This window comes from Pelmatolapia mariae, linkage group LG16_19, assembly GCF_036321145.2.
Source record: "Pelmatolapia mariae isolate MD_Pm_ZW linkage group LG16_19, Pm_UMD_F_2, whole genome shotgun sequence".
In the NCBI taxonomy this organism is placed as follows: Eukaryota; Metazoa; Chordata; class Actinopteri; order Cichliformes; family Cichlidae; genus Pelmatolapia; species Pelmatolapia mariae.
The window spans coordinates 54,871,093-54,894,550 of NC_086241.1; the positions used below are offsets into that span (position 1 = coordinate 54,871,093).

General features: G+C 38.9%; 1 protein-coding gene across 1 annotated transcript; it reads right to left on the reverse strand.

Moving 5' to 3' along the window:
- Nucleotides 1-1,584: 1,584 nt before the first annotated feature.
- On the reverse strand, nt 1,585-22,691 carry LOC134645251 (potassium channel subfamily K member 10-like). The gene is made up of 7 exons (XM_063498627.1): nt 22,193-22,691; nt 18,631-19,046; nt 11,247-11,364; nt 9,392-9,552; nt 8,956-9,148; nt 8,718-8,860; nt 1,585-3,990 (listed from the first exon to the last, which is right to left on the reverse strand). Exons 1-7 carry the CDS (start codon nt 22,245-22,247, stop codon nt 3,343-3,345), a joined length of 1,734 nt encoding a protein of 577 aa, XP_063354697.1. The 5' UTR covers nt 22,248-22,691; the 3' UTR covers nt 1,585-3,342.
- Nucleotides 22,692-23,458: the final 767 nt, after the last annotated feature.

A 23,458-nucleotide genomic window follows, 5' to 3' on the forward strand; every position in this document is an offset into this window, starting at 1 on the left:
TATCTGAAAAAAAGCTCCACAGATAACACCAATTGTTAAATGCAGATAATTTCTCTTTCTTTACTGACCTGTTTCCTTTCTTTCTTTCTTTCTTTCTTTCTTTCTTTCTTTCTTTCTTTCTTTCTTTCTTTCTTTCTTTCTTAGGGCTGTCAGCTATTTTAAAGCAGGGTCCATGTGCATGAAGACCATGGGCTTCAGTTTTCTGCAACACTTTTCTGAAATTGTGTTGTATTAAACCACCCATCATAAAAACAATATATACAAACATTTTAGAAATTTGTCAAAAACTAGTTTAAAAGTTTTATTTTATTTATTAAGGCAAATAAAACTGAATGCCCAAACATAAATCAGCACTAAGGACAAAAAATGATTCAATGCCTAAAACTGCAGTTTCTGTTCTGTAAATAACTGTAATTTGACATCCTAATTTGAAAATAATGTGCTGTGCTTTACTATTGTTTATGCTATTTGTTAAACAGTAAATTTGAAAATTCGTGGATAACAATAATAATAATATTTAGCATTAAAAATATCATTTGAATGAAAGAACTTGTGCACACTGATGGACTGGCAATTACAGAAACAGAAAAGAATTATTTTGTGCTGTTAATTAGGGCAGCTTTGGCATAAACCCCACATTAGATGGTGGTTAAATAAATTTGTTAAGCTCTGTGCATAATAATAACTTCACAGAGGAAGATTCACTATCATTACATATATTATTTAAACAATTATAATAAAAAGTTTAAATGTTAAATGGAAATAAGAATATGGAACTTAAATATATATTATAAACAAGAACTGTCAAAAAATGAAAAGAAGAAAAAGAGTAAATCAGCAGTGCTGATGAGGCTGTTGGTGTTCACACACTGCCATTTTCACTCTTTATTTTTTATTACAGTAAGCTAAAAAAAAAAAAAAGTCCAGCTTTGGTGTAGTTATCACAACAGTGCTGCTATTTCTTTGTTTTTATTGGTGAAAAACCTTTAGGGCAAGCTTCATTAACTGTAGTTATCGATAGAATATGTGGTAAGGAGCGCATTATGGAGGAGAAGAAGAACGGCTGAATTATATGTTTATATGGCTACCTTTAATCCAGAGCCTGACCGATCTAGGATCTTTAAGACACATACTGATATTTGTTGATGTGAAAATCTGATATTCCAATCATCTAAATATATTTACATATTTTTATATATTTTTTATATATATATATATATATATATATACATATATATATATTTACATATATAAACATATTTACTTGCTTACATCCAGCTCTGCTCGGATCATATGGTCGTTACCTTCCAAACATGTTGCTTCGTCATAAAGGAAGTTACAGTGTGCCCTCTGGTGGACAAATTACACAATGTCAACACTTGCGACATGGTTGAAGGGTGTTTCTCTCATCTTTTATTTCCTTTTTTTGAAAGATAATAAAAGATGCCATTATATATTGTATATAATACTGGCCCATTAATAAATTGGTCAGGCTCTACTTTATCTTAGTCCAAATTTTGTCGATACTGCATTCATTTTCTGTGAGTACTTACAGAATGAATATACCTCTTATGTTTTGTTCATTTATTCTGTTTAAAAAAGGCACTCACTACATTTAATGTGACAAAAATAAACTGTACACAACAAACAGCCGCTCAGTGTGTCACAGGTTAGGGTCATGGAAAGGTTAATGGTATCAGATAAGCAGGCTACTGGAACAATCAATGTGTGTGTGTGTGTGTGTGTGTGTGTGTGTATGTGTGTACGGGTTCGTACTATCCTGGTGGGGACCAAAATCTGACTTTTACTATCCTGGTGGGGACTTTCTGCACCGTGGGGACCAAAATCCAGGTCCCCTCGGGGTTGAAAGCAATTTTCACACTCAAAATGCGGTTTTACTGTCAGGGTTACAATTAGGTTATGGTTAGGTTTAGGGTAAGGGTTAGGGTTAGGCATTCATTTTTAATGGTTAGGGTTAGGGTAAGGGGCTAGGGAAAGCATTATGTCAATGGGATGTCCCCACGAGGATAGCAAACCAGACATGTGTGTGTGTGTGTGTGTGTAATGTTCACCTTGAGGAATGCATGCAAAGTACAACAGTGGTACATTTAATCCTGTAAAATTTAAAGCTGTTTTTGAGTGTCAGTAAATGTTTGCAAAATACAAATCAAGTGAAAATGGACTAAAATTTTAAGAAATGCCCCCGTCCGCATATAGCAGTGTCAAGATGCTTTGTGAGTTGTGTTGTTTAAAAAAGCAATACAAAAAAGAAACATGTTCAGTATATTTTACAGTTCAATGAAAAATACAATTTGGGTGATTTAAAAAAAAGAAGTAAACATAGATGTAAACATGCTTGGTGAATACAAATTAACAGCATCACATTCATCAATTAAAATCCATCCAAACACTCTCAACGTGTTTGTGATCATTTGAATGTCATTAAAAAATGCAATTGCGTTTTACATTACCGACAGTCTGTGTTTGTGTATGTTTGTCTGTGTTGATTCACAATTCAGAAAATCGTAACAATCATTACCGAAACACATTGTTTTTCTGTTGAGAGAAGAGTAGTAATGAAAGAAGTGTATTTCGCTCATTATGATAGCTGCAAATTCAAGCTTTCCAGTTAGTTTATGCCAGCAATGAATGGTTATGGTTGGTACCATGCACTTCAGATTGTTTTTTCAAGCTGTTAACATATTGTAGTTTCTCACATCAGGCTACATTTTCAAAGCCAAACATAATGTAGCAATAGTTCTACATGTCATCTAGGTAAATATGGCCTGTTGATCCAGCAAAAACACAACCTACTCTCCTCTGTTCGATAAATATTAAAGTCACTTTGTAGCATGCTGCTGGGCTAAAAATAGACCCCTAGAGTATGAGATGACAACCCATAGATCAATAATATTACTGAATGAATGGCATGAATCTAGCTCTCAAGCGGTCCTGCCCACATTGTTAAAAAAATAATATTCAGCATGAACAGATGGAAGAAGAGCCTTGAGGGCTAAAAAAAAACAACAGAGCTGTTCAATACTGCTCCTGTAGAAATCAAAGTTCTTAAGTAGCCTATTTTACAGCAACATCTCAATGAGGTATTTCTACTGCACCCTCTTCTGCACCTTTAGTTTTATTCATTTTTGGCAACACATTTTCTTCCCATAGCTATGGCATGATGACTGACTTCTTGGGAGCAGTTCCAATCTAAGCATAGGAAACAGAAAGGCACATTTCTTGACATCTCAAAGGACTGTGCACTCTCCCAGTCTGAGTATCTTTCACTCTTCCTGTCTCAACACTCCTTGTACGTGGATGAAGTGTTTGTGCATTCAATATTTAATTATTCTCACTGTCTTTGGCCAGTGCCGGTGTGAACCCATTCAACTTTGAGCGCTCCATTGTGTACTGTGAGAGGTTTGTCAGACTGGTGTTTCCCTCTTTTCTTTCTTTGTTTTCCTCATCTGGCTCACCATCTTCTTCTTCCTCCGTTCTCTCCTCCCCGAGCATGGCGCTGCCATTGTTTATGCTTAAACTTGCCCGCCGAACATCTTCAGGTATGTTCCTCCGCAAGTCACGGTTCTTGTTGCGCCTTGCCAGCTTGCTGAGGGATCCAAATCGTAAGTTGAAGAGATTTTCCTCTGAAGATGATGCGGTCGCTGGCGTTTGCTCGTTTCCCTGATGATCGTACGGCTCGCATGCCCCCTTCAGCCTCAGGTTGTTCAGCTTGCTGTCGATGCTCTCTTGGGAGGACGTCTTGAAGCGGCTAGCATCCAGACTGGCGAACATAGCCCGTTTCTCTGGTGACAGCATGTCAAGGGAGTGAGCTCGCTGCTCTAGGCCAAGCTGACGGCGCTCCATGCTACGGATGGTGGCTGCCCGCTGGAGCTTGTCATGGATCTCAACACTCAGACGCCGTCGAGTTTCACGAAACTCTGCTCGGACATTTGCCTTCCATTCAGCAGCATGTGCTTTAAACTCCCCAACCTATGAAATATGAACATGGAAACAAAGCAATAGTTAAAGGATAATATACAGATTAGCAACAGTATCCCATATATAACATTCAATACAGCACCATATAACATCTACTACTGACACAAAGAAAACGTAATTTCATAATTACAAAAGTGGTCACAAAACAAATGTGCTTTTTACAGGCAAAGTCTCCCTGCCACTTTCAATTGTATTTGCTATTCTAAAGAGCCCCTATTATGCTATTCTTTATTTTCTGTCATATCTATATAGGGGAGACCAGGGATAGTTGTAACGTGGGCCAGTTGTAACACTTCCAATTTCTCCAATCAGAGCTAAGTTTCAAATGATGTGATTCATCCTGTACATGCCCAATTCAGTTCTTCTATCACGTGTGAAAAATTAGCACATTTTGGCAAACACAGACAATTTAAGAAGAACAAAAGTAATTTCTATGCCAAAAAGCAAGTTGTTTTTTTGTTTTTTTTTTACTTTATTTCAGTTTCTAATAGCATGATCTGCTTTGCAGTTAAACTCATCAAACTTAAATTATGTTATTTGTATGTCTATGGGGATATATTCTGTGCAGGTCTTTCGTGCTAATGTTTTAGCCGTTGGCTGTAATGTTAGCTAGTTCGTGGCTATAGGAGTCTGGGTCAGTTGTAACAGCAACAGTCTGGGTTAGTTGTAACAATAATGCAAATGTTACAACTTACCACACTATTACTCTAACTTATATTAAACAAGCTGGGGCAATGACATCAGAGAGAGGTTCACTGGTCACCTCTGTATATGCGGTTAATACCATTGGCAACACAATTCCTCAAATGTTTGTGTTCCAACGCATACGTTATGCAGACCACTTTGTCAGAGACGGGTCAGTAGGAAGTATTGGTAGTGGAAATAAATCAGGATGGGTGCAAGAAACAGATTTCTTCATCTTTCTGAAGCACTTTGCAAACCATCACCAAGATAAGCCATGAAAAAAAGTAATTCTTCTCATGGACATCGCAGTGGAAATGCGATGCTGGTGCACAACTACATTTTTTCAGCTTCATTGTTATATTCAAAAGTTGGTGCAAGACTTGTAGGTTACAATGCCCACTGAGCCAATGAGGCCAAACTCAAGGAAGACCAACCAAAATTAATGAAATATTCAGTTGTTGAAAATTCCATAATTTGTCTTTTTTGGGGGTTGGAATATGTTCAAAAGCTAGATTACTGCATTCTGTCACACACACACATAGCTACATAAATAGTTCTAAGTGCATTCAGGTGTTGAATAAAAAAGATTACATGTTAAGATTTTGTCAGTACCCTTATTTCATTGCGTTACATTTCACCCCAGGATATGTTACAACTAACCCAAACTATGGGGTCAATTGTAACAATTCACTCTTTGTGTTTGAGACCATACCATGCAATGAGTAATTGTGCTGCAGAGAAAATAGCTGTACTATTTAATAGCAGAGACATGTAAATACTTTGCATTACATTTTAAATCCAATACCTTAAAAGAGCTCCGAGCCACAGACAGAAATGTCAAAAATGTTGCAACTATCCCCGGTCCCCCCTACACCACTGCACTGTTGGATACTTATATTTAATGTGGCAAAAGTTCCGGTGAAATATTGATGCCATTTTTGATCAATTACATGATCCCTGAATCAGGGATTCTCAAAGTTTTGAGGAGTGTTTCATTCATTTCAGAGAGCCAGCATACTGTTGAGAGAAAAAAACGCACCCATCAAAATAATTCTAAAGCCAATAATTTATTGATTAAACGTTAAGCTGTCAGGGAGCTTCACTGCTGAGCGTGAACTCTTCCAATATATCACAAAAAGGTCCTTTCATTACTAACTTGGCACAAGCCTGTTTTCAGTTTAACACAAAAGTTTAGTAATGTAATAAATGTACGCTCTAGCAAAAGTGTTTAACCCTCATCATGTCTGTGATGTAGTAGTCATTAATTACTTAGTTTGTGTGTTGCTTTTACTTAATATTTGAAACCTGTTTTGTTAATTCTAACTGTTGTGCTAAGTTATAGCTTTGTAGGCATTATTAAGGTTGATCTTACATTTACCAATACCAGCCTTGATTTGGAAATATTAAAGAAAAGCTACTGTCTAAAAGACTGCACTCATGAATGTTAGACTGAACTGAACTATGCCCCATTTTCATTGCCCTTGCTTTAAATGCTTCATTTCCAATTATTCTTTTTACTCTTACACCCAGCTGGTATCAGGTTAATATTGATTTGCTTAAATGTTCATGAAAAGACGAGATGCTTTTAAAGAGAAGGGTCACTAGGGAAACATGCATAACTTGTTGGTTGCTGATTGGTTGCTGTAGGTTGCTGGAAGTTGATAGAGTGAAAACATTTGCAAACAGCCAAACGATGCTGCATGGCAAACCACTTTGTGATCGTTTTGGTGACAAGTAGTTTGCTGAGTCATTTGCAAATACTTTTAAACTACTTGCCAAGCAGTGGTGAAACTGAAAAGTGGAACACATACTGAAAAGAGAAAGCATCTGCCTTCAAAGTCTTTCTGAAATGTCTCTCCAGGGCTCTAGACTAACTTTTTGACATGGGCGCACCGGTACGCCTAACTTAAAAAATTTAGGCGTACCGGCACAAAAGTTAGGCGTACCGGCACAAAAGTTAGGCGCACTCAAATTTTTCAACCGCTTCGCTTAACACCGCAGTTTTACATGTGCACCTTCTTTGGGGGGAGGTCCATACAGACAATATTCATTTCTAAATTATTAACTAACAATGTTGTGCTTAAAGTGCTTTGTCAATATTGTAGAAAATGTTAAACTTAATCATCATCTTGGCCTCCTCTGATGACCTGTTTGCTGCTGCCTGCTGGTGAAAGGCAGTGGGGAGAGGGGACACTTGGGCAGTGCATTTATTGCAGCATGAAGTGTGTTTTCTGGATACACTGCTGCTTTTTCAGCATTCAAAGATTGATGGCACTGTGTCAGAGCTGGCTATGAATTTCAGACGGATCAGGCCTTAACTTAACAAAAAAATTATCAATAGTTCTTTTCATCTTTTCTTATTACCCACAGCTACATCCACTTCTGTCGGGCCTAGGCTGCTCACTAGGGCTGGGTATCATCACTGATTTCTATGATCCATTCGATTCCGGTTCTCAAAGTCCTGATTCGATTCAGTTTAGCCTCAGACAGTCAGAAATATTATAATTCTGATCATTTATCAGTACTGACACTTGTGAGACTTCATCAGAATTGTGAACATCACAGCAGATGCCTTTGTGTAAAAGTAACTGAGAATAAAACACAGAAAAACATGCAGGAGATTTTCCTGGTCTGGCTTTTTATAGCAGAAAACCTTAAAAATATTCTGCAATATTATATAAATTTCTTCAGTATTGAACAGCAGAAATTAGGCTTTCTTGTCGGACGTCATTTACATGAAAAAAGAAAAAGACAGCGCTGTAAACAACGGTAGACTGGTGGGTAATAAGCGAATGAATAATCCAGAAAACAGAGATTTGAGACGGGAAACTGTTCTTGAAGTACACACAGGGAGCTGTGTAGGAAGTGTAATTTTTATCGTGGGGAAGCAAAACAGCAAAAGTCAGAGGGAATTCATGACGACATTGATCAAATGTGAAGCGCAGTTTGCTGCTTCTTTTTGGCTCGGCGAATTTTGGTTGGAGAGACAAAACTTGCAGGTCAGAATCAGCGCAAAAAGACGTAAACACAGCGCGGACCCGACGCATCAGAATCGCTAAGCTCCGACAGCGTGTCCGTCTGCGGGCCGTCCGGTGAGAAAGCCGAGAAAGACAAAGCTGATTCTGATGCGTCGGGTCGCTCTGTGTTTACGTCTTTGTGTGGAATCCGTTAATGAATTGATATCGCCTTATTAAAGCTACTCACCTCCCTCTTCTGCCTGCACTTTCCACTGGACCACGGCCAATCAGAGAGGTCCCGCCCCTGACTATCTCTGATTGGTTTAGTCCACGATAGGGGCATAATGTGTGTCTGTTGTTGACCACATGGAGAGTTGCAGAGATTTTTTTTTGTTACCCAAACAGGTGCGACCAAATGTTGGTAACATTTGGTCGCACCGGTGCGACCAAATGTTTTTTTTTAGTCGCACCACGGAAAAATTTGGTCGCATTTGCGACCAAATTGGTCGCACTCTAGAGCCCTGCTCTCTGAAATGTGTTGTTTTATATCTTTTTAACATTGAAGGCAAACAGTCTCTGTTTCCAGTGTCCATCACACTTTTTACAGTCTCACTACAGCTCAGAGAGTAAATGGTGAGGGTTTGCAAAATTACAGATGTTGGTGGAAATCTGAAATCAACCAAAGAAATCACAAGGAGGTTTTTAGTGCAGCCCCCTCTTTGTAACAGATTTTAATTAGCGACACACAGCAACCTCCAGCAAACATTACCAACCGCTTGGGGAAATACATATTTTTCCATAGTGAAACACTGCTATGCCAGGGGGATGCCACCTGGTCTCTAAGTCTGTGCGACTGAGGTCATGGAAGCACAAGACAATACAAGAAAAATAAGAATGATTTTAATTCTGAATACTGCAGCACCGTAGTGAGATCCTAAAAATAAAAAAATTGAGACACAAACCACAGATAATTTTTAACTCATTATAGATATTTTAATAATGATAACATATAAGATGCTGCATCTGAACCTTCGGATCCAGAGTAGAGTTGTTAAATAATACATATACAAGACTTACCTCCTCTTTAGTCTTTTTAGACAGCACTCGAAGCCAGTCTCCGATCATGCTGAGGACAGCTGCAAAGTACGCTAAACCTATGAGAATCCAGAACCACACCAGAGGCTTGTACCACTTCATGTAATCGATCTTGCGATTTCCACCTGAAGAGGAAGGAAAATGTCGTTATGGTCAGAAATTAAGCCCAAAACTTCAACAGAACAGCTTATTGTGTCCGAATTTTGGAGCGTAGCTCTACCTGCCACGTAGTCTCCTATTCCCACTGTAGTGAGCGTGATCACGACAAAGTAGATGGCATCCAGTGTGGTCCAGCCCTCAATGTGTTTAAAGATGACAGCAGGGATGGTGACAAAGACAATGCAGCCAGCCAGGATGAACAGGATAACGGATGTGACCCTTATCTTCGTCTGGCTAATCTGCTTGTGTTTTTGCTGAAAAGAACAGGAGGTGCATTTAGAACCAATATAAGCAACTAAAAAGATGATGTAAGAGTGACAGTGTGAGCCACAAAAAGCAATGAAACATGGCTCACAAACAAAAAAGAAGACACCATTACATATGCTATTAGGGTAAGAATAAAAATGCAGCTAAATGTTAGAATGATATCTGCATATTTGATTTTTTTACACAGCCAGTAAAGAAGAAAACATCACAATGTGTTACTTATATCTTACCCTGAATATCTTTTCAACTTTTAAGACGCTTTTTACAAAGATGGTCCCCAGCTGGTCTCCGATCCCCGCCAACAAGAAGCCAAAAAGAGGGATGCCAAATATGGCATAAAGGATGCAAAAGATTTTCCCGCCTTCCGTGCTCGGAGCTATGTTTCCGTAACCTGTTGAACAATTGAAAGCAGAATGAGGAGGAGGAGGAGGGGAGAAGAAATGAAGAAACAGGACAGGAAGGTCAAAAAACAAAGCAGGGCTGAGAAGAGTGAGCGGTAAGATGAGAAGCAGAAGACAATCAAGACCTCCTTATGCAACATAATCAATTGAAGCCCTTATGTAATACCTTTCAGTTCCAGGAGCAAGGCTTGAGGTAAGTAAGGCAATAATTAGATTCCCCTTAAAGAAAATTGAATTAATAATGACATACTATGATGCAGGGAGGTAAAAGGAAGGAGCTTGAGGAGCGTTAGTGAGGGAGGAGACACAAATCACTATCTCCTGTTTTAACCTGCTGAAAATCAGAATATTAACATAATACCTGTTCTTTGTGTAGAATATACTATCTTTATTGAGAGAAGTAATATGTTTACACATGTTGGACAACATACAGTACAGTGCAAAAGTCTTAAGCCACCTCTCATTGCTTTTTACTTCTAATTGTGGATATTGGATCAGAAAATATTGGTATATTAGTGAAAAAAAGTATATTAGTAAAAAAAAATGGAGTCAATGGCTACAGCATCAGAAAAAGAAAGCATGCAAGGATCTATTTCAAATTTCAGTCTCTTTAAGAGAAACACATTAACAGCATATATATTGCTCATATAATTTTAAAATGAGTGTCTTCAATTTTTCAAGCCACTGGACATAATAGATAAAAGGAAAAAGATGGTGTCCTTAAGGAGGCTTCAATCTTATCCTGTTTATCTGTAGAGTTAAACCTCCCTGTTTTTGTTTCTGTAGAATGTCTAATTAATATTGATCGTATCCTGCTATCTTTGAAGGTCTTCTTAAATATTTTCTTTTTCTCTTAAATAAAAATACATATAATTTGCTTTTTTTTTTTTAATGGAGGGGGTCCTATGGGGTGATATTTGTGTTGATCTTCTGTTTGTGCACTAGATTAAATGAAGCAAGCTACCAGGTTAATTAAATTTCTAGACTACACCATTAAGGAGGTCAGGGACATGCTGTTTTTCCAGTCACCTAAAGGATGGTACCCACAGCTGATAGAGGGAATACAAACAGTAGTGCCTCAGCTTTGATTTTGTGATTGTATATCAAAATGGTCTATCTGATCAAAGCCAGGTACCCAAAGTCTTTTTACTTTCATTTTAAAAAGAATTTCAGTGAGTCACAATTTACTGTTTCTCTTTAAAAAGCAAGAAAGGGCAAAATGAGACAATTTAAAAAAAAATCAACAGTGTCTTCATCATGAGTCAGGTCTCATATACATCTTCAATAAAATGACATCAGACTGAATTCTCGTGAATGGGACTCCCTCTCTCTCATATATACTTAAGAATGGCAAGGCTTAACATTGATGCCATTTAGTAGTTCTCACTACTACAAACTTTTCCTTCTCGTACATCCTCTTACATCTGTTTGCGCTGTATAAATGAAGACTGTGCTTTTGAGAGTACTTTGTGCATGTATTTTTTATGAGATTTGAGGTTCGCCTCAGTCTACATTATTCTTAGATTGTTAAAATTCATTCTCCTAATATAAAGTTAATGAAGGATGGTGAGTTCAAAACGAATTTTGATGGTTCACACGTACAATGAAAATTGCATGGACTGTCAGCAATACCAGGTTCATCGTGTTTTAGAGTAATAAAGAGAGCAGTATCTAATAGTTTTACCGATAGTTGTAATGACAGTTCCAGCGAAGAAGAAGGCACTGCCCAGGTCCCAGTGACTGGAATTGTACAATGTGTCTCCAGTAGGCCTCACTCCTCCACTCACAGAATCTATAGCATGCTGGAAAGTAGGGAAATATAGAAAAGATATGGATTAAAAGTATTTAAAATTGTTTAAAACTGAAATGTGTACCTCGACATAATTAGTGAAAGTCATGCCAAAATGCTTAATAGCAGCTGGCTCCTGTTTTGCCACTCAGCTTTTACAAACTAAGCGAATCAAGGTTATGACTGTATGCCAGCTCAGCTGATGACAACACAACAAACACGTGTCTGCTTTGATTTCACTATACACAGCCCCAATGGTGTGAACAGAGTGAGTAACAACGTCCTACTATTGTTTCTGTTACATGTGCCTTTATGTATTGCAATTGATTGCGTAACACTCGTGAGGAAACTGAGATTAGATCCAGTGCAACGATCTCCAACATCAGCCCAGAAGGTTACCACCTGAATACAAAGAATAAAGGCTCGGGACAATAGAGGAAGGGAATGCAATGGCACGAGCAGGGGCGCTACCAAGGGGGGTCCGGGGGGGGGGGGGGGGGCACTATTGGTAATAATTTTAACAAATGTGAGCACAAGAGAGAGGAAGACACCCTACAATGAGCTGAAACATTAACTTTAATTTATTTATTCCTGCATATATGATTTTTGTCATTCATATTGTGTCACTTTGTAGGTCCCTCACAATTTCTAGTCATCACCCCCTCGCCTCCGCTGCACCCCTGCACTGTTTTGCTTTTGGTGTGCCACCACAATACTTTTGGTGGTGCCCATATGGCCACCCCTATGAAGAGATTCTGGAGACGTCCCTGGCCTTGAGGCTGTGGATTGAGTTACAGTTAATTAAATCAGCTGATCACTGTTGTAGTTCAGTCCAGACTCGTATTGTGTTGAGCTACTGTTTTCTGACTGTTGTGAACTGTAATTGGAAACTCGATAATTAAGCATTGCAATAAACATGTATAATTGCTCTTTTTTTAATCTCCTCTTGATCATCTTTGGCTTGTGTGTTTAAAAAAGACTTGTTTGTTTTTTAAAATGAGAGAAAGGCAGTGAAAATTAAGTAAAAGGTGGTGCAGCAGGCTCTTCTGAGCCTTTCGAATTACTAATCGTGTGCACATCAAGTTGATCCGACCACAGGATGCGTTTAAACTGTTCAGTGTCTGGCTCTCTTCGAGGAGCTGTTTCTCCACACACCCAGTTTCCATGTTTTCACAGTTCACATGGACCAAATCCACACAGACTCTCACTTGCAGCCCAAACACTGCTGTTTCCCTGTTGTTCGTTAACGTCAGCCTTTTTTTCTGCGTTCCATCGACTAGTTTGTCTAGTGCAGGGAAAACATTTACTGCTTCATTATTTTCATTGATTGCCTTCTGTGCTCCATTATGCTGCCATGAAAAGTTAATTGACTATCATTTGGTCTTTCTGCATTTTCTGTTTATGGGCATGCTGTGTTCTCTACACAAGCATTTATAGTTCTTTATCTTTAGGCTCAAAACTTCTGCTGACATGAAAGTCGTACTTAGCAGCCCCCACTTTATACAGTGAGATGTGAGATAACCTTTCAGAGAGTGCAGAGCGGTATAATAAAATATGTATGAACTGCTGTGACACACAGTTTAAAGCAGAGACTAAACACATCGCTGCACATGCCTATTCAGAATCCTACATGTGATTACCTCAGCTCCATCAGTGCCCTCTCTCCCTAATGAGACGGATTTTTTGTATCTATAATTAGGCAATTTCAGTTATGTTACTTCATAGGTTTTAGAAGACACAGCTGCTTTATGGGGGCAATATCAAAGTGGTAATTATATAATAAACCCCAAATAACCTAATTCTGGAGTCAAGGGAGAGCTATAAATAGCCGCACAATGTATCTGAATACTGTATGAGGAGATCTATTTTTGGCACTTGCCTGTTTCTCAGCCATGTTCATGCTTCATGAGAGAAAAATCCTCCTTTTGCACATGCACTTTGGAGCCATGAGGATGGTGACTTGTGTTGTGTTGCAGCACATTAATTAGCAAGACAAATGGTGTTTTCGTTTCACGCCTCGTGCTCCTTTCTATTTTGATTTCACCGAAGAATCACTGCAGAGTGCTCACGAGTCCTCGTGGCTAATGTGTTTTCTGTTTCTTCAGTGCAGGATCATTACAGAGCAAACACACTCACTGCAGATTTTTATCCTCTCGGTGTGCCTTTCTACCCCACAGCGGGGGACAGCGGTGATCCTGCCAGCATGGTGCCTTGCTCTATCCTTCACCCAACCTCATTGTGATACATTGCCAAGCACTGTCCTCTGCAGCACTTTCAACATTACTAATATCTAAAGCTTTAACCTAACCCCCTTGAAGACTTAATGCTTGTTGCAATGAAGGACACTGAGGTCCATCATATACAATCATGGTAAAAAGAAAGTGCACGGTCTCTTTCTAAGGTTACGTATCAGGGTATAATAATAATATAAAATCATTTGGTCCTTACCAGGTCCTAAAATTATTTTAGTTCAAGCTCAGATGAACAGCATCACATGATATATTATACCATATTTTTTTAACTAAGCCAAAATACAGAAACAGTGGATTTAAACTAATTACACCTAGTGATTCAGCAGATTACAGAACCTTTAGCACCAGTAGCTTGAGTAACCCCTTTCAGTAATCATCATCAGTCTCTCACATCATTGTGGAGGAATTTTGGGATACATATAATTACAACATTACTTCAGTTCATTGAGGTTTGCACGTGTCCCTTTATGCACAGCTCTGTTAAGGTCCCACGACAGCACTTCAGTCCATTGCAACACCTTGACTCTTTCCCTTTTTAGCCGTTCTGTTGTAGTTTTGTTGCTGTGCTTGTGATCAAATCTTGATGCATGACCCAGTTTTGGCCAATCTTGACAGATGGCCTCACATTTGACTCTAGAATTGATATATGCAGGTTTGACTCACTGACTATAAGGTGCCCAGATCCTGTGGCTGCAAAACAAGTCCAAATCATTACGCCTCCACTACCGTACTTAACAGTTGGCATGAGGTGTCCTGATATGCTGTGTTTCGTTTTTGCCAAATGGGGCATTGTGCATGTCTGTTCAAAGCACATTGTTCCAAAATCGCGTTGTTGTTTGTTCAGATGCAACTTTGCAAACGTAAGCCAGTTTTAACATTCTGCTAAGTCTGCGAAGTCTGCTAACTTCGGGCCTGTTGACTCATTGTTTAAACTTGTGAATTTGCTGTGATTTCCACTCCTCAGAAACTTTGGAACTATCTTAAAAGTTTTCCATGTATGAATAATCTTTCTCACTGTGGAATGATGGATCTCAGATTGTTTGGAAATAGCCTTGATGGGCAGTAACAATTGGTTCACTAAGATCATTGCTGATATCTTTAATCCTGAATGCACACACATCAGAATGCTCCACGTAAGCAAACTACCAAAACCTCTGCTTTTATAGAGGTGCTCACACTTTTTCATGATTAATTAATTTAAATGCACTTTTTTAGATTATGTTAAATGAATAGTAGCATTGTGCAAAATATCATGTGATTTTCATTATGTCCTCACAGAATGGTCGTATATGGCTGGTTTTTATGATTGACTTTTGATGTGGAACAAGTGATCAGATTCAAATGAAAATAGCAATATAATACTGAAAACTTTTTTTATTATTTATGCTTAAAAGCCCAGTGTTAAGCTTTGGAGGTATTTTCAAGGAAAACCTGAAATGGAAATGAGTAGAAATGAATCTTTTTTGGCTTTCTTTTTCAGTGCAGCCATCTAAAGAGTTTAGCCTTCACTAGTCAGTTGAGCATTTTGATTTTGCATTTGATCAAGTATGTAGAATTTGCTTGACATTTTCCAGAAAAGCACAATTTGTGCTATAAAAGATTATGACGGAAATGGCAGCATGTCCTGACGTAGATTCTACTGCAGGTAGCTCGGTGAATACAAAAGTTTATTTTAAATAAGTGACTCATCAATAAATGAGACCTGACTGGTGTCAGTAACAGCGCGGCTTCACATCGTGCCATAGTGTGAGTCATCAAAACAGCAACAGGAAAGCCAATTAGGTCTGCTGTCTTCGTGGGCGCACAGTGGGTGCGTGGACAACACAAATACTGAAGAAGACATGAGGAGGTCAACAGACGTGCATGGGCACACATTAAATCAACACACGCTGTGCCCTAACAAGAGCTTGCGACGTGATATACTGTCTGCTTCCATCTCAGGCATGCACATGCTTCCCAAGGTTGCCATTTTTCTGTCAACTCCTCCACCAAACAGTTTGACAACAGTGAGTCACCGCTGCTGTGTCCCCGCAGAAAGGCTTCGGCTGAGTGACAGGCTTGACATAGCACACACAGGCCGATAATGGAAACTGTTAGAGGACCGGGCAGACTTTTTGATGGAGTACTTGTGAAGCAGCATGTCCTCCAGGCTTTTGCTTGAGACACCAGGGGAAAAAAAGTGTTATTTGTTCATATGAGCTTCACACATGGCTTACACTTAGTATTGGAATCCCATAACAACTCAACAGATCAACATTATTTCTACTGATTTACAGAAATTTACATATTATGTTTTGATTATGTTAGTACATCACTTATGAAGCTATGATAGAAAGGAGAGGAGTAGCAGTAAAAAGCTCATAATTATACATATAAGTGCACAAACCGAGCATGACTAATTTGCCACTATTCTTAATTAACTATATCAGATCAATGACTTGGCATGCCATTAAACATTTTCTTATCTATCTGAATTAGATGATTTGTCTAGAAGAATCTCATGTCTATGATTCCAGCACTTTTACTTTGAGCAGCAGGAGGTGTGTGTGCCTGCTCGTCTGTGTAATGAATAATTGATTCCCTCCGGACCCCAGGCACTCCATGCTAAAGGTTCTAATTTCCACACACTCCTCCATAGGACATACTGTTATTGATTTTTGAAAGCTCTTGATAGGGCTTTTGTGGCTCAAAGGTTGAGCACTGCTAGAGAAATAAAAGAAGAAGCTAGAAGCAGAAGAAGAAAAGAACAGAGGTGGGTGTGGAGAAGGAGAGAGGCAGTCCGATATTCACTGGAGCAGTGTTGAAGATATTAACGTCAAATGGAGCCATCCTAGTGGAAAGTGGAACACACCATTAGCATTGCCATTTGGTTGTTTCCAAGTCTTTACTATTTTCAAGCTACATTCGAAAAACAGGAAAGCACAAGATTTCTAAAAGGCTGTTTTTTTTCTCTCTATTGCCAAGAAAAACTATTTTCAGTCTCTTTTGATTCCGGTTAATTGTGTGCTCGTGTTTGTATTTCAGCTCTTGTGTTACTCAGTTCTTTTGATTGTCCAGAATGTTTCTTTCTTTCATTTCTAGATGTTCTCTGCAAACTGATTGCTTTTTCCCATCACTCCACTCCCTCACAAATCAAATTTCCCACTCACCCACTCGTACATCTCAAATCATTTTCCACTCCCCTTTGCAGTTGTAAGTGTCAGCTGGGTGTAGTGACCTTAAATCTTGATCCATAATTTTGGATGTGGTGCTAGAGAGCAATGTGAACCACTGCCATAGTGTGTTATAAAGCGGCTGACACCATAAAAATGCATTGTAAAATGCGCCGTTAAGTTTCAATGAGATGGGAATGGTTCTGTTTTGTGGGTCTGCTTGATAGTGCACACAATTATAAAAAGTTTCACAAGCTGGCTTGGTAAAATGTGGAACACTCTAAAGACAGCGTCAGACCATATGCCGCAGGTTTAAGAGTTATCAGACGAGTTTTTTGGGCGAACAGCTGTGCCCAGTAAAACACCGGCACCCTGCTTCTATACAGCAGATGCTGTATTGCTGTGAAAAAGCAGACAGTGAAGGGATTTTGTGGAGACTGTTTGGAATATTGAGTTTCTGAAACCTCTCTTGGGTCTTTAAAGATTTTAACAATTTTTGTATGTCATAATAGAGCAACATCACACAGTATTGAAAGAAAACATTAAAAAAAAAAACTTGGTTTCTGACATTTCTCACAGTAAATATTACAGCGCTGTCACAGCCATGAGCTTGTTTCCTTATTTAAAACATGTGGGCGTTGTTAAAGCTGCACTCTGGAATTTCATATCGCACTAATACATCTATTATTGAAGTTTTTTTTAGCTATTCAAATACAAGTTAGTTATTTGTCAAATAAAATGGGAGAAAACTAGAGAGAGCTGCAATTAAATAAAAAATTGTTTGTTGTGAATACAGCATAAAGGTCATTGTGAAGACATTTTTTGCCCTCTTCTCAATGATCATGCTGTCTTTTGTTATGTAATATCAGGCTGCATGTACTGGTGTATGTGTTCTAAAAGATCTGTGTTTATTAGAAAACTAAATGCATTTAGGTTTCTATTTTAAATGTTAAGTTCTCTAAAGTTTAGTGTAAATTCTCAAATGGGTGCCTTCAGCTGAGTGGGTGCATGGCTACACTCCCCTCACTTGTGTAACTTAGGTATGAAGCGTATTTAAATAGATTAGTATGATGAAAATGGATTTTTGAACTTTTTCCTACATGAGTTTTTACATTAGTTTTTCTGCTGTTCTTATGTTGCTTTTTCTGAGCCTGAAGTGACCGTATTTATACGGGAGGGTTGATTGTTATCAGTTATCAGCTGTTACTCAGGAAACCGCCATTCAATGGGAAGGGCAGAACAAATGTCTTGGTCAGGCTGTAGCAAGCAGCAGCCATATAATTTGATTAAAAGTGCCTCAAAAAGCCCTGAGAGCACAAACAATTTTTAACATGTATAAAATTCAGTGGCTCCACATCCCTTAGTTTAGTGCAACAATGAAGGAGTTCACCCACTGTACAGTTTTTATTAAGAGGGAAATTATCCACAGAGGTCAAAACTATTTTTGTGCCAGGCTATAAATGTGTTCTTTAACGCTGTAAGGTTGGGCATTTTACCATGGGAGTCTGTGAGGATTGACTTTTGGAGCCAACTTTAAGTGGCAATTAGAGTAACTGCAGTTTTTGGCACTTCCACATTCCTTTTATTTGACAGAAAGGAGCACTGTGCAGTCTTATCGTAGCTACTTCTTAATCACAAGATAGGCCCACCGTAAAGGATACCATGCTTTGTCATCCTTTTTAACTCTGCTCCCATCCAGGGGACCCTGCCTCCTGCTCTACGACAACTGGGAATAGCGCCAGCTCCCCATCCTTTTACCTCTACCTAATTGCTCGGTACTATAATAAAGTGCACAGAGGCTGCCAAAATGCCTGGAAGAAGGAAACAAAAAAATTACCAAACACCAGACAATTATGTCCACTTTCAAGCGCTTACCTTGATAATGGCGTCCAGCTCATTGGGAGTAACACATGGGTGCCTTTCGAGGAAAGAGGCCTTCTCCAGGGTGATGCTAGTTTTCAGGTTGCTCTCAAATGGCTGCTCCAGAGCCCTGAAGGCAAGACCTCCACAAACCAGGTAGAGAACAACCACAATGAATACCGCCAGCACTGTCTTCCACTTCATCACTGAGTGGAGCCCCGCTGTCGAGCCATCAGAGTTGGTGTCCATGCTAGCCACAACACTGGCAGAGCGAGATGAGATGGACAGACGTGGTAGTGGACAGTGACCACTGGCTTTCGGGTCGTAGCCCATTGGGTTTTGCATGGTGGCAACACTTGCCTGGACCAGGGTTGACTTCACCATGCCAGGCTGGACCTTTTTGGGAGGGACCAAGTTGGTCTGGACTGCCACTAGCAAAGAAAGTAGGAGGGAAGAAAGGGCTGCTGTAACACATACGTTGTTTATTTATTTTTTTGATATAGATTACAAAGATGGAAACACCAGTGGTTTACTGCATGTTTGTCTCTCTGATGGTCATTTATGATGTGTTATAATAATTGGATAAAGGCTCTTTTTATAAGAACCTTTTACCTAAATCAACAGGCATTTGGACATTTCATTTGTTGATTTGTTCACAGATTCTTTTTCTTATTTTTACCTTTTCTCTCACCTTCAGGCTTTCATTTTGGTTTATAATTCGAATTTTGTGTTGTGGAGACATTAACATAATTTCATTACAACTGTTTAAAACCTATGTGTCCTTTATGGAGCTTTGAAAACATTTTATACCTCCTACACTGGGCTAATAAAAGGCTTTTTGCAAAGTCAAACGCTATTAGAAAAAAAATCTAGTTATCCAGCCTACAGCTCTGCCAAACATAGCAAGACTCCTTTGTCATCTCAGCAGCTTGTTATCCTGAGAATTTCTTCATCTAAAATGTATTTCAGATTTCACTTGTGAAATGGAGTCCACAATCACTGGGCCTCACATCTGCCTTACAGATCATAATTTGTACTCTCATTTTAACATCTGATTTCAATCCTGCTCTGTTACGATGGATGGATGGATGGATGGATGGATGGATGGAGAAGATGTTACAGCAAATAAAGTCTCATAGAGGTTTTGCCATTACAGTTTTCTGTAGTTTTTCCATTTGGGTCTTCAAAACAGGAAAAGCTCAATAAAAACATAAGACAAGTGGAAGTTAATCAAATCTTGACCATAACCCTAAGCCTAAATATCAAATGGGCCCCCAAGTGACCCTAGATGGACATATGTTTAATAAGATGGATGGATGGATGGATGGATGGATGGATGGATGGATGGATGGATGGATGGCACACCAATGAAAACCTTATAATAATGTTGGCAGAGGTGAAGGTGAAAATAGAGTTACTCTCTTTGAATGGATGCAGGATCCAATTTTTCTAATAGACTGTAAGTGAGGGATAAGTGCCACTTTCAGTTATTGTCTTCCAAAGAGGTTTCATAACAACTGCATGTGTACTGTAGCAGGTCAACCATCAAACATCACCTATGGAGATAGCCAAATTTTGACTTCCTTAATGTATATAAAGCACTGCGTGAGCTTTTTCAGAGGGATGAGAAATGTATTTGTTTTGTTTAATGGGGTGATATTACTTTTAGGATATGCTAAGTACGATGCACACATGTTTAATCAAGTATTTATGACTTTAGAGGAGAGGAAATGTATTTCTTTAATATTTCCTGGAGACTTATTCCATCTTGCCTAAACCTCAACTTAACACGTAAGGGACTTGCTTTTTGTTACCGTGGTGTGACTGTTTAAACAGATTCAGGTCCCCACAGCATGACCATGCACTCGCGCACACACACACACATATCGACCCATGAGTCAAAGAATGTCCAGGAAGTGGCTTGTTCCCTGATCCAAGAGCTATTCATCTTCCGAGTCAATTCTTATATAAAAGACTGAATCAATAACACCAATGTGATGTCACCTTAAGGTGGAGAAAAACACTTTCGGTTTACAGTATCTGTCTTTAAAGGTGCTGACTGCAATAGAGCACAAATGTATTAGAAAAAAAAGACTGGGTGGTGAATCAGCTGGAAGACTCAGTATCGTATGCTATATTTGGTGCAATGTTTTTTTAGAGATGAAGTGGAACAGTTACTGGTTAGTGAATTTCAAACTAGGCCAAGTCCATGACTAATCTAACCAAGATTTTAATTGCCTTTTATCACAGTGTGTGACTGAGTGAAATTAAATAAATGAACTATGACTGAATGTCATATATTTAGTTTATTTGGTTCATTTCAAAGTAAACTTCATGCACTTCTGAGAAAAAGCAGAGAATATGAAACTATAATCTATATTTTACAGCTAGAGTTGAAACCAAAAGTGCAGTGAGCACTATAAGGTTTGCATTTCACCTTTCTGAGGCCATGATCCATTAATGCAAAATCCTTTTTGAACCATGCAACAGCTTCGAATTGATTTTTGCAAATTAAATAAGGCTTGAGTGGAAAGTGGTGGTTTTTCTTTTTTATCTGATCTCAACCTCTCAGCCCTCACCCTTTGGATCCAAGTGTGTCTGGCCAAAGCAGAGGAAATGTTCTCATGTAGTGATGCCCCTCATGTCGACCACAAAGATGGACTAACAAAGTATGTGGATACAGATGAGGAGTTTGATGACAGTATCTATCATATTTACATCTGAGGTACAGTTAAGTGTACAAAAAGAAGTCTAGTGGTATTAAACATAAAGGCTCAGGCAAGCTTTAGGCCCTGTGGCACTGGGCAGGTTGTAGGCGTTTAATTCGGCAGCTGAGCCTCAAATTTCAAACATTAAATCAATCCCAGTGCACACCAAACACTTCCGGCAGTGACTGATTTCAAAATAAAACCCCTGTTAAGGGAGGCGCAAACAGCATCCTCAACACGATACCCATGCATAGTGTATTAAAGCAGAATTCCTTTCCAGCAGTGACTGGAGACTTAGCACGACTCTTATATGCTTTTGAAAGGGCAAGGGGTACATGAGTCATGATATTATAAAAAAATAAAAAATAAAAATAAAAAACAACAACAACAACAACATTTCTCTTCAAATAAAAATCGCATGTCTGAAATCCTTATAAATTCTATTCCTAAGTATAATGATGTCTTTTAGATGGCGACATTATTTTTAAGTAGACACATTTTACAGCCTAGTTCTCTTTTGAAATCTCTTCCGCTCTCACACTGGTTATTTCTGCCAGCCTGTCACTACCAGAGCTCCGCATCCAGCAGCGTTGCTTTACACGTCTGAGCGGACAGATAGTGCAGACTAGAAAAGCCGCGTTGTCGTATATGAATGGTAATTTTGCATCACAAAAGCAAATAAAGGGACCGCTCAATTAAATTAAAAGAAGCATAAATATGAATTTCTGTATACTGAGTCTGTGAATAATGCAGCCTGATGAGATTGTGTATCAAGTATTTCCATTCAGATGTTAGGCTACTGACATTAAGAGTACTATTTAATTGCATATCTGAAGTTATTCCACAGTAAAACAGCAATATTCACCAACCTTGTTCTGGGTCCCAGTTAACTTGTTTTCTCGGGTTTTCTATTGGAAATTTCATCTCTAGGTTTGGCTCAGTGAAAACGCAGGTAAATTCAGTCAGCGTAATCGCAAAAATACAGGAAAAATAGACAAATCACAAGAAATTCATTCCCTTTATCTTGGACACATCATCTTTTCATCGAAGTGGGAGTGAATTGGACAAAGGAATAAACGCATCGCAAAACCGCATTGTCTGTCTTCCTTTCTTGCACCCCCTCCTTTTTTTCTTCTCCACCTCGCCTGGACGCGTGGTGTTCGCCTGACAGACTGACAGAGATACGTGTGGCACCTTTCACTGAGCAGTGGCACCACTCCGCGGTCCAAACCACTTCCAAACTCACACTAGAGCACGCACGCAAATGGTCCGGTCCAGAAACACAGCCGGAGTGTGGCCCAACCTAGCAACTTTACGCACGCGTTACACCGGCAGCGAGAACAACGAGGGAGGATGATGTCCCCTCCCTTTAATTCAAATAAGCGCTCTCCTCCACCTGCCTTCACTGTTAATGTGCATCGAGCTTTGCATCAGAGGCATTTTCTCTCATTGTGGAATCCGATTTTAAATACTCACTCTTATATTTTCCCCCAAAACCAGATGATCCTATTATCGTTACCGTAACCAGCGTCTGACCACATGGCGCAAAGATGATCACCAAATCAGAGGCAGACTTAACCCATTACATCATTCACGCATGTGAGGAAAACTGTATTATTTATGAGCTTCAGTGGTACAGGGAGGTCACCACTTCCGTCAGACCCCCCCTAAATCATATACTATAAATCTGATGATTTGGCGGGATGACAGTTTAGACAGGGGGAAAATGAACTGTCTCGTTATCTATATGTTATGTAAAAGCGCCCTGCAACACACACATGTACAAGATCAGAAATGAATCACTTAATAAAAGAAGATGCGGTCTTATGGGAAAATCGAAATAGATCATCGTGTGGATACACTGCAAATAAACAAATATACATTATTGTAAACTGACGTCTTTACAATCCTAAATGATCAAAGTCAGCTCTTTGAGCATCAGAAAAATATTGATAACTTTACAATAAAGTTATTGTCCAATGTAGTCATTGACCAGTTCTCCTTTGAACTTGTGCCCAATTCAAGTGCCAGTAAAATATGTTGCCTGTCACACTATATTCTTTTGTTGGTAAATGACGCAAGGGGTTAAAAGTTAAATCAAACAATGCAAGGAAATTAAGAGAATTAACAATATG